This window comes from Meleagris gallopavo, chromosome 1 (genome assembly GCF_905368555.1).
Source record: "Meleagris gallopavo chromosome 1, MGAL_WU_HG_1.1, whole genome shotgun sequence".
NCBI classification, from domain to species: Eukaryota; Metazoa; Chordata; class Aves; order Galliformes; family Phasianidae; genus Meleagris; species Meleagris gallopavo.
The window spans coordinates 38975821-38990136 of NC_139404.1; the positions used below are offsets into that span (position 1 = coordinate 38975821).

The 14316-nt window shown below is 37.5% G+C and overlaps 1 protein-coding gene across 1 annotated transcript in view; it reads right to left on the reverse strand.

Annotated features, from left to right (window-relative positions):
• Positions 1-8128: 8128 nt before the first annotated feature.
• The window catches only part of PAWR (pro-apoptotic WT1 regulator), a 73087-nt gene continuing 66899 nt past the window's right edge, over positions 8129-14316 (reverse strand). Inside the window, exon 7 of the mRNA XM_085221768.1 lies at positions 8129-12938. Coding sequence (XP_085077894.1) covers positions 12852-12938 — 87 coding nt within the window. The 3' untranslated portion in view covers positions 8129-12851. The remainder of the gene's footprint in view (positions 12939-14316) is intronic.

Here is a 14316-nt window from a genome sequence, read left to right on the forward strand (position 1 = left end):
GTGGTTTAGACTTCATACACAGCTCCACTTTTATCCTTCATTGTCTCAAGGGTGGCCTGTTTTTGGTCACTTAACCCAGCCAGGACTGGAGAAACATACAGCAAAGTCTCTAAGGAGCAAACAGTTGATTGAAAGGACCTGACTAAAGAGCTCTACGCATCTCTGTCTAAAGAGTAACTAGACTATTGAAAGCAAAAATGCTGACTTGGGATGGAGTTTGTATCATTTGCATATAATCTAGCATGCATAGTGATGACCTATACAGAGATCCTGGTTCCTCAACAGAAGTCAAAGAGCAGCATAGAGTCATTGGAAGGGGGCTACTACTAGTTGTGCAGAGAGGTTGATGTTTCAACTGAAGTTTGAGTGATCTGGATAGCACGTGTGCAAGCAGGATATGCCCTGGTCTTCAGCAGTGCATCAAGACTGGTCCTTCCTGAGGGCTGACATGCCTCACCAGTCATCATGCTGCAGAAGTAGTTTCGTAAACAACTTAATACCAGTGGTTTCCCAACGATGGGCCACAAGTCACATGCCCCTGATTTACAGAAAGCTGGCCAGATCTGTCAAGCTGACTCTAGTCATTTCTCTTAGAAAGAGAAACAACAAATGAGAAAAAAAAAAAAAAAAAAATGCATTGAAGAGAAAAAAATGGATTCCACAGTTGTATCTGTATTATATTAACAGAAGAGGAAAGAAAACCTTACACAGACAAGCTGGAAACACACATTTTCCACGTAGGCATTTTCTTTAATTGCTAGAGAAGTAGTTAGGCAATTCTGAACAGATCATCTATTTAACGTGGTTGTACTTGAGAGGAAACTTGGGAAATAGTTTTTGTTCTTGTACAATGAAATTACTTGTGTTAAGACTGCCTTCTTCCTGGTTTTCCAGCATACAGATCTCACAGAAGGTCTGCATGGTGACAAGGGAAGGTACAGGGAGACAATCTTGTGCTGTATCTGATTCCTAACTTGGGAATATATTAAAAACAGATTCCAGAGTGGCCATCCCAGGTCCTTCCTGGCACGTTTTCCAAAATATCCAGCTCTCCAGCAATACAAAACCCATTAAATCAGACTCCTGTAGCAAAGCAGAGAGATATGAAAGGTAAGGCCTTCTTCCTTCAGATGCACTTGGCCCTATAAATGAAACAGTGGCATTTCTGGTTCCAGAAAAAGTATCTATTCTAAGGACTAGATGCCACTCTGTTTATTAACATAGAGAAACCAATCTATGCCATTATCCTCTGCTATTCTTTAGCTCCCCTTACAGCTCTTACTTCAGCTGTTTCAAAAGCACGGATTACTGCTGGTGACACAGTGTGTAGAGTGTGCAGAGCACTGTCCTTATGCTACCTGTCATCAAAATTCCCCTTCACTGTGTGGAGAAATAGTCACATCCCTGCCATTCCGTCCTCTCTTCATAAACTGTCTTTTATATTCTGGCTGCCCTCTTGCAGAGTTTGGAAACTCTCGTATTTCTCTGCAGTCTACCAAACTAAGTTTGCAGACAGCTTCTCAGAATCATCCACAAGTTAATTTCAAGACTTTGATTATTAAATTTAATATTAAATTAATTAAAACTGAGAGAGAGCATAAAACACATGCACGTTGACAGCTGTTGCTCAGAATTTGCTATTGCTTTTGCTGGACTGCCTTCACTGCCTGTGAGTATTCTGTCATTTCTCCTTTCACTGCACATCGAGACCATTTTTTTAATTGCAGCTCCCAAATATGCTTTCAAAGGATATTTGAAAATGTGTATGTTCAGTTTTGTACTGCATTGTTTATTGAGGAACACATAGACTTAATAACACTCACAGGTGCAAGCTGACTAAAGCTGCAGCTTTAAAAAGACCCAGCGCCCAAAAAGGAAGAACCTTCCGGCTCTCACCTTTCACAGCCCATGGTCTGGATGCCTTTCTAAGTTGATGGGATGCCTTTCTGGTTGACTGCTGTTATTCTGCTGAGTGCTAGGACAGGCTGTCTGCTGGCGAACGCGCTGCCGCTGCCCTCCCCTCACATTTGCCTCACCCTGCCTGTTTGTTTTAAAGCCTTTCTGCTGCATTCAGTTCTTTCACACTCTGACCCTCGCCTGTTCCTTTCTACTTCCCCTGCATCCCAGAGCTATTGTTCTCTATTGCACTGAATAAATAAGAGGGAATAAAAAAAATCAGCATGCACGAGGACTTATTTTCAAATTAGAAAGTGTAAATAATACTTTCCATGAGCCGGCACGGCCTAGGTGCCGTGATAACTATTTCCATGCCAACATGCCAAGCAAACAGCGCTGTCCTTTCTCCTCCCAAGCCAAACACCATCACCTCACACAAGCAATCCTTATGGGTGTGCTCACCACTCCTCAGCTCCTACCTGCTCTCTAGCACGACCTTTGCTCGAGCTCTGGCTGACACACCCACATTTCTGTGACATTCAAACAGTAAAACCAGCAGCAGAGCCACAATGAAGGCAAGCAGCACAAGAAGTATCCTTAAAGAGAAGCTAAAAGGCTACAAACTACAGCCAGCCTTTCCCTCAGGTGTATGGCAAAGCAAAGGCCTCACAGCTTCCACCCTAGATCTGTGAACATGTAGCCACGTGAGCAGGAAAAGCCCCCTATATGCTTAATGTGCACTTGAGCTGTTGCCTTGGCCAGCAGCTCAGGGTAATGCATTTCAGACATGTTTAACAAGGCAAACCATCCAGAGCATTCCTATACATGTGCACTCAGTCCTTACAGGTCATCCAGGTAGAATACGGATTACTAAAAATTCACACTAAATAAAAACATTTCCTTCTCTTTGGAAAAAGGCCTAAGACTTAGCTACGTTCTGTGCTTATTAGGCTACTTTTAGAGATCTGATTTCTTAAGCACTGAAAAAATTAATCCTCAAAATGTCATTTTATCTCTTCTTGTAAGTGCCAAGAATGTGTAACAAGCTAAATAATGTAACATTGTGCAGGGGACAGAGCAGGAAGAAGAAAGCTCTGCCCATGATTTCAAATTTGGATGCTTTATACATAGTAGTTTAATTACTACTTTCACAAGAGGTGATTAAACTTCATTTAAAGCCAGAGCACCACTTGCCAAGATCACAAAACAGTTTATTATTTTAATTCTTGCATAATTATGAGGAGAAATGTGTTCTGCTTCGGCTTCTTTGGTGAGAAGATATGGCACTTTGCCATTACACTGTAGTGCCAACGCCTTGTAAACTGCATCCTGTGTCTCACTGCCTCGACGCCAAGCAGGGCGGCTGACAAATCAAGAGGAGACTTGCTTTAAACCTTCCTGTTTCTTGGTATAAGAACAGGTTGTTATTCGCAAAAGAGCAGTGGGAAAAGCAGGCACAGATTTCATAGAGGAATGTGATATTTTGCCAATTTGCAAATAAATGGAAGCTGATTCATGCTGTCCAGTAGGTTTTCCTATCAGCACTCGGTTAATGACACTGTCCTGAAATACACTGGTTCAGCTGTCTGATCACAGCAGCTTAGTGGACAGCACTATACAGCCTGGTGCACAGCCTAAGAGAGGAAAATACACCAAACAAAAAGCACTTACCTGCAACTTGCCCCCTGCATAGGTACTTTTGTTTGCTTTATTTCTGTAATCACACAACTCTGACAGCATGGGGCCAGAAAAAACTGCTAATAGATTCAAGTATTAAGCATAATTGATACAAGCATTTCCCAAACCCTTACTTAACTGATTTTTGCCTCCATGGCATAAAAAAAACCCAGCAAAATATACAGAACGCTCCAATTTCAGTGGAAAAAGGTAATTTGGTGGGATGAGCTTCCTTAGATTTAGCATGTAAACTGCACTGTATTTCAGCTTCAGCATTAAAAATCTAAGAGGTGTCTCAGGATGAAATAAGACAAAAGAGGAAAAGGAAATTATGGAAACACATGGTTATATTCTTCTAATGTAGAATCCTCATACAACTAATTGTATTAACTGTCAAAAGAGAAACTCAGTGCTGTTTAAGAAACTGAAGAATACTGAAGTTACACATCTGAGAGGTGTGTCTGTAGATAGAAGCCCCAAAGTAGAAGCTTTGAGAAGTTTGCAACTTTGTTTACCTACAGAACGTAAAGACAAAAAAAGGTATCAGGGAACAAAGATGGGGGAGAGGGAGAGGAGTCTGGAGGGCAAGGCATATGAGGAGCAGCTGAGGTCCCTGGGTTGTTCAGCCCAGAGCAGAGGAGCTGAGGGGAGGCCTGATGGCGGCTGCAGCTCCTCACAGGGAGCAGAGGGGCAGCGCTGAGCTCTGCTCTGTGTGACAGCGACAGGGCCCGAGGGAACGGCATGGAGCTGTGTCAGGAGAGGGGTGGGGTTGGAGACAGGGTCTGCACCAGAGGGTGGCGGGCATAGAACGGGCTGCCCAGGGCAGTGGGCACAGCCCTAAGTGCTGGAGTTCAAAAGCATTTGGACACTGCTCTCAGAACAGGGTTTAGTTTTGAGCGTACCTGTGTGGAACCAGGGGTTCGACTTGGTGATTGCTGTGGGCCCCTTCCAACTCAGCAGATCTTATGATCAGCTTTATTCATCCATTTGTTATCACATTGGCCTTTTGGATATACAAGTGTTGTTTCAGCTTTGAGTATTTCTTCTGGGCTTGTTTAGCTTAGAGAAGGCTTCAGGGAGACCTCACTGGGGCCTTAAAGGGAGCATATAAATAGGAGGGGAATGGCTGTTTACGAGGGTGGATAGTGATGGGACAAGGGGGAATGGTTTTAAACTGAGATGTGGAGGTTTAGGTTAGGTATTAGGAGGAAGTTTTTCACTCAGAGGGTGGTGACACACTGGAATAGGTTGCCCAAGAAGGCTGTGGATGCCCCCATCCCTGGAGGCATTTAAGGCCAGGCTGGATGTGGCTCTGGGCAGCCTGGTCTGGTGATTGGCGACTCTGCACATAGCAGGGGGTTGAAACTAGATGATCATTGTGGTCCTTTTTCAACGTAGGCCATTCTATGAGCCTCTCATTGAGCTAACACAGTATTTACAACCTTTCTGCACACAAAACTCTTTTAACAAAATTCAGAATATTGTTCTGTAGCCGTATGAACCCTGTATCAGCCACCGATGCCTTTTGCATCAGTGAACATTTCCACATTGCAATGCACCAGTCTTTCTATGGCGGAGTGAGTTCATTAGTGCCAGTAATAGGTTCCAAGTACTGGAACACACTCCCACAGAAGCAGCCAGTGCATTTCTAACTACTCTCAACTGTCCCAGCTAAAATATTAACAGCATTCAAAAAGCCTCATAAACTCAGTGGGCAGGTTGTAAAATAAAAGGGATTTGAGTACTAAATAGACAGTTTCTCAGGAGACTGCTGACAGCTGCTTAAAAGGAATGGGAATAAAGAACACACTTACTGGAAGTACCTTTCTTGAGATTCTTACCAGTTCTAAGTTTTTACAGTCAGGTGCATCTGGAGAAGTGTTTTGCTGCTGCTATGCAGATCAGCCAAAAACATACATATGAAATCTCAGAGAAATGAAGTTAAGAAGGTAAGCAACAGATGATCCTGAATACTAAATAAATTCCAAAAATAGAAATGTTTTTTTTACCTCAAATTTTCAATAGTCTTAGATATTACTTATAATACACCTATTAACGATCGCACTTCTTGCAGGAACTTTCAAGACATCAATTTTTGGGTTGCAATTTTTAATACTAAAAAAATAACTGCTCCTTACATCAGCAATTAACTGCCAATTCTAGGTAGCCTTTCCTATAGCAGATTTTTTCAAATTAGTACAGCCATTAAATGTTGTATTTCAGGAAGCATCTGAATACAGTTCTTGTTACATAAAATGTCAATCTTAATGTGTAAACATAAGCCTATGATATATTTTTAATTATTCTATTTTTAAATATCGCATGAGCACCACAGCATTAGAATAGGCATAGTGTATCACATTAGAGTGTACTTAATGACATCACTCACATTATATTCAGAGTGCTTTTTAAAAGCTTTTTGGTTTTGTTTTGTTTCGTAACACCTGCATTCTGCTATCTGGTATAATGAAAAGGCAGCTGTGTCATTTGTTTCTCACTAATTTCAGCAGTTGTTGAATGGGGCTTTGTAATGTTTAAATCTGCAGGATGCAACAAATAGGAAGCTCAGAAGCAAATCAGAAATCCTCCTTAAAGTCCTGGTGCTTTAGCAAGGGACTTGTAACCATATGCTGAACTGTTCCATGTTTCTACTAGAGATCTAAATACCTGGGACAGCCCTACACATCCCTATATGCATCAGACATACCAGCTGATACTACTGTAGTATCACAAATTAGGTAACACTCAGAAAGTAATGTTCAAAATTGCTGTCTCCTCATTCACAGCCTGGTACCCAGTTTGTCATCCTTGCTGTTTTGTAAGCTACATGAAAAATTATTGGAGACAACCTAGGTTTTTTTCATTCCTACACACCTGTTCCTCTCCCTGGTATTCAGACCCGCACAGTCTCACCCCATGCATTTTCTCATACTTTTCTCCCGTGTTTTAACCATTTTTATAAATGCTATAATCTGTTGAATAAGAATTAGAAGCAGTCAGTCTTTTTTTTAAATGTCACTGCTCTGTACAAAGCCGGAATAACACATTATGGAGTTTTGTGAGTGATGTTTTAGACAAGCTGTAGTGAGCAGAAGCAGTTAAATGGGTAGAAAGAGTGACTCAGTTGGGAACAATTAGCATTTTCTAAATAATTGTTTCAGAGAGAAATATGAGAGTTATTTCTAGACAGTCTCAACTTGCAAAGCCTCAGTGGTTTTATTGTCCCCACCCATTAAATATATTTGGTAGCTGGCTCTAACCACACTTACACTGTTGCAATCAAAGTTTTAAACTCTTTAAAATGCATCATTGTTATAAGGAGCCTTCAGGCAAATGCAGAGATTAACATTTCTAAGAGAAAGAGGGGGAAAGGAAAAAAAAAAAAGTTTCATTCCACACGTTCTTGATCTACAAAACCTGACTTCCAGAGATAAATACTTATGGAGCTTGTGCCAAGATGCCAATTATCAGGCTGCACCTTTCTGATATACAACCTCATGCATGAGAAAAAAACACCATTTTTCTTTATAATTATGCTTAGGGTCTTAGAAGATATTCTGGTATAAAGAAGGGTTTTCATTTGTGCTGTCACCACATTGTAAGTGTGTCGTTCTGCTGTTTCACAAAGCTCAGACATTTCTTAGTTATAACATGAAGTCAACAATAAGCAGATTAATTCAAAACACGATTATCTTCTGTTTACAAGAAAAAAAAAGCAGAGAATTAGCACCAACGTGTGTACATTTTCATTACCTCTCTTTTACAGCAATTCCAGTTCTCATAATAAATTGATACCCATGTTTGTAACCTATAGTTACAGGTTTTATCTCTTACTATCTGTAATCAAGCTTTATAATGTAACAAATACCTAAGAGTCACAGATGTTAAAATCTCCTAAGAGGGCAACGAGGGCAACTCCTATTCAAGGACCTACACAATTACTGCCAACGCTTACTGTTTATGCTTCTAGTTTTAGGTTGGTTTTTTGTTTTTTTGGTCAGGCAACATTATAAACTTTAAGAATAAGCTGTAATGTATCATATATGTATATATATATGTATATATATATTTTAATCTACTCAGTGTTCACTGATGATCCATAGTACTACTCACCTCTTACTTTTCTATAGCAAGGAATAAGGAGGAGGTTGTCTTTAACGATTCTGCCTGTGAAGAAGTGAACATGTATTCAAATATGAAATTAAATTAAATCTATTGTGAAATCAATTCAATTTGTTTCTACAGAAGCAGTATCATAAACTTTTCCTGGGATAAACTGAACTTAAATTCTGAAGCGTAGGAAAAAGTCAGGTCCATCTAATTGATTGTAGGATGCACTCACTACATTCCTGAAGGCAGAGTGAGAGCAGAAAGTTAGAAGAGTAAAAACACAGATTTCTCTTGTGTGTGTAGACATGCACACTTGAATAATTTCATCTGAATGTTAGAAAAAATCCTCAGTTTGGGTACTTTTCAATATTGATGACAAATTCAGTTAGAATTCCAGTCAGATGACATTAATTTTCCTGTAAACGCAATAAATAGTCAGCCAGGATTAAAAAGAATTTTCTTTTATTTGGACAAAGGCACACAGTCTTTATTGTTAGATTAAATGCATATCTTTTACCTGCAATAGTAAATCTCAACATCAAATTTCATCTGATACCACAGATATTACAACTAGTCAGTGTTCAAAACTAAAATGGGTGTTCGGGTATTCAATGGTGCTTCTTAAATGCATAAAAAGGATATTTATAAAAATGACTCTGCATTAGGAGATTATTTTCAGAGGAAAAGTCAACTATCACAATTTTTTCAGAACAGGAAAATTACAACTAGCCAAAACCTCGAACAAGAAAAGTTACACCACAAATCCAGAAATAAAAACAAAAGGATTAAATTAACAGTGTAATGTACACCTGCTGCAGTATAAGGAAAAATGGTAGGTGGAGAATAATACAGTAAGTCACCATACTTGGAAGATCGGGAATGGTATATAAAACACCTATCAAAGTCCTTTATATCCTGGATATATGACACAGAAATGCTTAATAACACAAGCAGAAATGCTCCATATGGAGGTATTGAAACTGGAATGATTGACTTGGAACATATCTGTAGTGAACTTTCAGCAAAGAGGATCCAGATCACATTATGAGACAAGATGAAGAACTCATTTTTTCGCTTGTTTTAACAGATTTTTTTAAATATAGTTTAGCTCCTTTGTCTCAGAACTAAGGAAGTAGCACAGGTTTATTTTATTGTACACGTGTAAGTCATGGCTTGCAATGGCTGTTTCTCTAACTAAAATGGCTGTTACTACAACTGACATGTTTATGGTGATTAATACTGATGAAAATGGACGAACTGAACTGACATCTTCAAAAAGGGTTTAAACTCAAGAAATACTGACCAGTCCTATGTGTTTATAGTCTGTTTGTTTCACTGATAATTACCCCTCCTCTGGGCTACTAATACTGATTTGTTTGAATTCAAGCTGGAAATAGACACAAAAAAGTTACAGAAAGATATGAAATACCTGATGTCAGTGTAACTCTGCCCTCCTAGCAAAGGGTTAAAAAGTAATTTGGTCTCCAGTATTCCTTCTGGTCTTACAGTAGCAAGTTTCCAAGTTGTAATGTTACCTGACATATAGAGAAAAACTTTGATGCAGATTAATCCCTCCTTTTCCAATGTACTTAAATTCCTGACTTTCTTTGTAGTGCTTATGCCAATCACAGGTCCTCCCACAGTTAGTTCTCAGTACAGCTGAATAATAAACACCAAATCATTAGGTTCTGCTTCCTACCTTGGAATTCCCTCATTGGTTTCTTGTAACTCTCTTTTTTTCAGTCAAATTCAGAGCCAAGAGAAATATATGAAACTCAAAACGTGTAAATAGAAATCAGGTAATTAGCACAAAATTTTTGCTTTTAAGGCAGAGAAAAAAACACTCATTTGTAAGTATTGTACTCTTTTGGTTAATATATGTAGCAAATAGCACTGAACTTAAACATGGCTACTTAATTATTTTAAAATGAAAAAAATGCACAATATTGAATTTCCTTGTAAAAATCAACATTTATATGTGCTTAGTCTTCTACTTTTAAAGAACAAATCCCACAAGGTTAGAGTGTAGAATCAACAATTTTTTTTTGCAGAATTTTAACCTTCAGGTCTCACAGTGTTTGTCTTCTATACAACAGTACATGACCATAAAAAGAGTATAATTTTGCATTTTTTAAACAGGTATTGTGTGCTGTTTGTTATTAAAGCATTTTCTGTCATTTGCTTTAGTCAACAGGGATTTCTTTTTGTTTAAATTTCCTAGATAATTCAAGTACCTAGAAACACAAATGCTAGATCTAGGCAAGTCTGGTGCAAGTTATAAGACAGGAAAGTTCAGAAATCTCCAAGAAAGTCATCCATCCAGTAAATATTGCATAGTAATGCCCCCTTCCAAAAAAAAGCTGTAATTTACACTAGGTATGTTAATTTAGCCCGAGTACGATCCAGGAATCGTACAGCCTTCCCACTTGAGATGGATTCCCACTCGCAGCAGCGTATCTGCTGAGAACAGAGGTGTTGGTTTGGAGAGTGTGGGGACACTTGTTACTGAATTGCTGGCAAAGTAGCTAAGTTAACATATTTGAATCACCTAGGAGAAAAACTTATTCTATGGTTGAGCTTGATTATAAGGACACCCTACTGAAATAAAACTATGTTGGCAAGCAATGACTAGGTGATTAATAACATTCTAAGTAATATACCATTATTCTAGAGTCTACTAAACTTCTCCCAAGAGACTGATAACATAAGCAGTAAGAAATTATTATTGAAACAGGCCTTTCAAAAAGCCATCAACTCTTCACAAAGGTCAGCATAAATGTTATGATTAAAAATACGATTTGTGGGTATTTTTAGTACTATGAAGCATTTTATATCTGTATACAGAACATCTGTATATTTGTATACAGACGTTCTGTATACAAATTAAACAATAATGTCCTGAAGTAACTTTAGGTGTGAATTCTCGACAGTTCCATTGTTCACACCTTTCTGCCTGAAGGACTACTGTTTTCAAATATTTGGAAACTTCCCTTGCCTCTTCGAGGTATGGTATCATAGCTCTTTGGCCAAATAATACCATCACGACTGTGTGTCCAGGTTAAAAAAAGAAATGCTAATTTTGGAGTTTCTGCTGCTAAGTTTTATTCAATACAATTTAATTCAATGCAAACCAAAAAGAGGTAAATCTGACGACAATTGTTGTTTGTATTCTTTGTCATCATTCTTCTTTGGTTTAAAATGTATGTGACATACAGTTTATGAAATACCTGATTTACAACTTCGGATTACTATCTATCTTTCTGAATTAAGACCTCAAAAATTTTTCAATAAGTTTCACATCCCACATCTTAGACCTGTATGTGTATTTCCTACTCAGCACACACAGAAGGAAATCAAATATTCTTCCAGAGAAAGTTCTGTATTTATTCAGAAGGCATACAGCTCAAATGATTATATGACTTTCAATTAACTTTATGGAAGTGATAAATGAAGGGACTTCCTCTTACTGTTTGGCTAATATTTGGACAGATATTCACTGCTGAATATCATAGTTCAGAGGGAATATCATAGTTCAGGGGGGCCACCTCCCCCCTCCATTCCATTCCAAAACTTGAGATAACATTTTAGATTCTGTCCCATTCTTCCTTTATGTTCTTCATAAAAGGCAACCTGGAATATCTCAAAAAATACTTCTTGAAAAATCCTTTAAAGTTCTGAAAAGTTCTTCCTCGTTAGACTACACAAATGTAAAATCCTGTAGTCAAAACAATCCAAGGCATAACAGTAATTCCTGAACTTGAAGTTCAAGAATCTCTTCCAGCCATTAAGTATATTGCATGGAAACAATTGGCAAATCTGATATGTATTAAAGTTGCCTTTAAGTTTTAATGTAACAAAAGCTACGCACATGCACCAAACTTCAAACTGGCATGAAAAAGCCTGGACTCTTTGAAATGCTCTTCTTTCAGGTCTTCTGACTCAAATGAAATATATTAATTCTGATTAAGAATGAAATAGATGTTGTATTAAAGTGAAATAAAGTACATCAAATTTCAGCCTAAAAGGAATTTTAAGAAGTAAACTATTAATTAAATCTGTGTTTTATATCAAATGAAAATTTACTGTTATATTATAATCAGTCTGCAGTCATAAGCAGATTGTAACATTTAAACAGGCACTTCTTAAACACTTTGTTAGTTTAAAATCAAGTATAAAAGGTTTTTTTATAAAACCATTCAATGTCTCAAAAGGGTGCAAACCACTTGTATTCCTCTCTACTTTATTACACACTTACAAAAAATCTGACCCAGCTTAAAAATGGAAACATTGCAAACCTCACATTGGTTATGATCACTACAAATGTTAAAACAACAGCTTTTAAATAGAAACGCATTGCAGAAGTGTCTTTCATCAAAGATGAAAGCTCCAGGCTTTGTTTGTATTCTCACAGCACACAAATTTACTGGTTGATAGCAAAATTGCATTTCATTGCTAAAGCAAAAGCTTTAAAATAAACTGCAGTGCACAACTTCAATGTGATTCTAAGAACTCATTAATGCTGATACCACAGGTGATTTATTTTATTAATAAAAACTCCCCCTCCTGACAAAATACTGCTATACAGAAAAATATCGCTACTACTCTATTACTGTCAGTCTTTCAAATACAGTAAAAAAAAAACCCTCAACATTACAAGAGCTTTCAGAGCAAGTAATCAATCTGCAAAATGTTATACATCAGTAATAAGGCATCCACTTTACAGCTGCTGAAACAAAAAAGGAAATAATTCACAAAAAATATATTTTGGATCTGTGTAAACAAAGCTTCTTTGTATTGCTTTCATTCGTTTCAAAAATATACACCCACATGGACTGAAAGTGATCTTGGTGCTATGAGTTTCAAACTACCCTAGTACATCCTGATGTAATCTGAAGATAGAAAACCCCCACATTTTTGAATTTAGGATTTTGTAACGTGACAAAAATTTTCATCACTCTTCCGTGAAATGAAAGCTAAAGATAAAACCCCAGTTTTGATGCCATCCATTGCAAGAAGAAAGAACTACGAAAATAAACATTCATCTGGTTTCCTAACAATAAATATAAAGACAGTTATTATAACATACTGCAACACAGGAAGTATTACTATATTGACCTTAACATTCAATCAGTAGTTTTTAAATCTTTCCTCATTGAGGCTTGAATCTTCTACCTTGTCAGCTGTCCAACAATTTTTAAGAGGGTTTTATTTTCTTGCTTCAATTGTTCATTTTCATCTTCTATATCATCTAGGTCCTGTGAAAGTAAAATGAGAAACATTTCTGTGGACATAAATACAAACTCACAATTAGCAGCAGCAGGAATTTAACATCTTAGCTCTGAAGTCAAGAAGTTGGGTTTGGGATGAATTAGTGTCACTGTAATTCAATCTGTTAAACTCATCATTTTTCCAAGAGTTACAGTAATTACAAAACATTAGTTACATTCACATATACAACAAGTATGTTGAAATGGGAATGTACGAGCAAAACTGAAGCTATAGCACGAATTAATGCAACAGAAAATCAAAATAGCATGGGTGTGATTACTTGGAATGGAGTTTATATATTAGCTGCAACCCCTGCTCCCTACATTGTGTTTGTATATCTCACATGCATATGTACACATTGCTGGTTATTACTGCAGTAAAGTCAGTTTGTATATTTTACATTAAGCATCTTGTGTTTTTTATTTCAGGAAAAGAACCACCTGCCTATTTTTTCCATTTGCTGTGGAAAAAATAAAATAAAATTGAAAGATATATCATAACTTCTACCTAAATTCCTACTGAAAGAAAGGATACACACTAAAAATGTATCTTTAAAATAGATTGCTCCTACCACAAGTGTCCATCCCCCTTCCACCACTGACTGTATTTAACTAGTTTCCAATCTCAGTGCTGATTCCCTACCAAATTCTCCCAGATCTTTATAGTGAGAAAAAGATGAGGCTGGCATTGGTTCAATAAAAATAATTGTATTGTACAAACAACATGGAACAAACAGAATGAGAACAACAAAAAAAAATGAGGACATAGTGACATCAAGGACAGCACTTTGAGAAGAAAAATGGAAGGCGGGCAAAAGGAGGAAGAACCAGGACTCCGATCAGCTCTGATCAGCTATTAAATGTCCTCTGATCTCTCTGCAAATCCCTGGTGTTGTCAGGGTAGATTAAACATAAAACAATAATAGAGAAAAGATGTTTTTCTCTTATTCCTTTTAGTTGTTAAGTGCTGTTTAACATAAGGAACCTATTTTCTTTATCTTTTTTCAGTGGGATCACTCCAGAAGTGCATTCTAGAGACTCTGTGTTAATCAGTTCTGTGATTTTTAAAAGCCTCTTCAATTCGGCAAGCCCAAATCCAATACCTTTGCAATTAATCTTTTGGTTTTGAAGTCTGGAATCAAAAATCACTAGCAGAAATTCCTCTTTGTATTAACAGAGGTAATACTGTGTCACACAGGAATGACTTCCTGGAAAAGCAGTTGTCTGCTGTAACGCGTGCAAGTGTTAAACATCTACACATGCAAGAGTTTTGATGAGCAGCTACTGCAAATACAGTTTACTATGTCATTTTAGAAAACACAATTTGTTTTATCCCTTGTGCAGATAAATAATAAGGTGGAAGGGA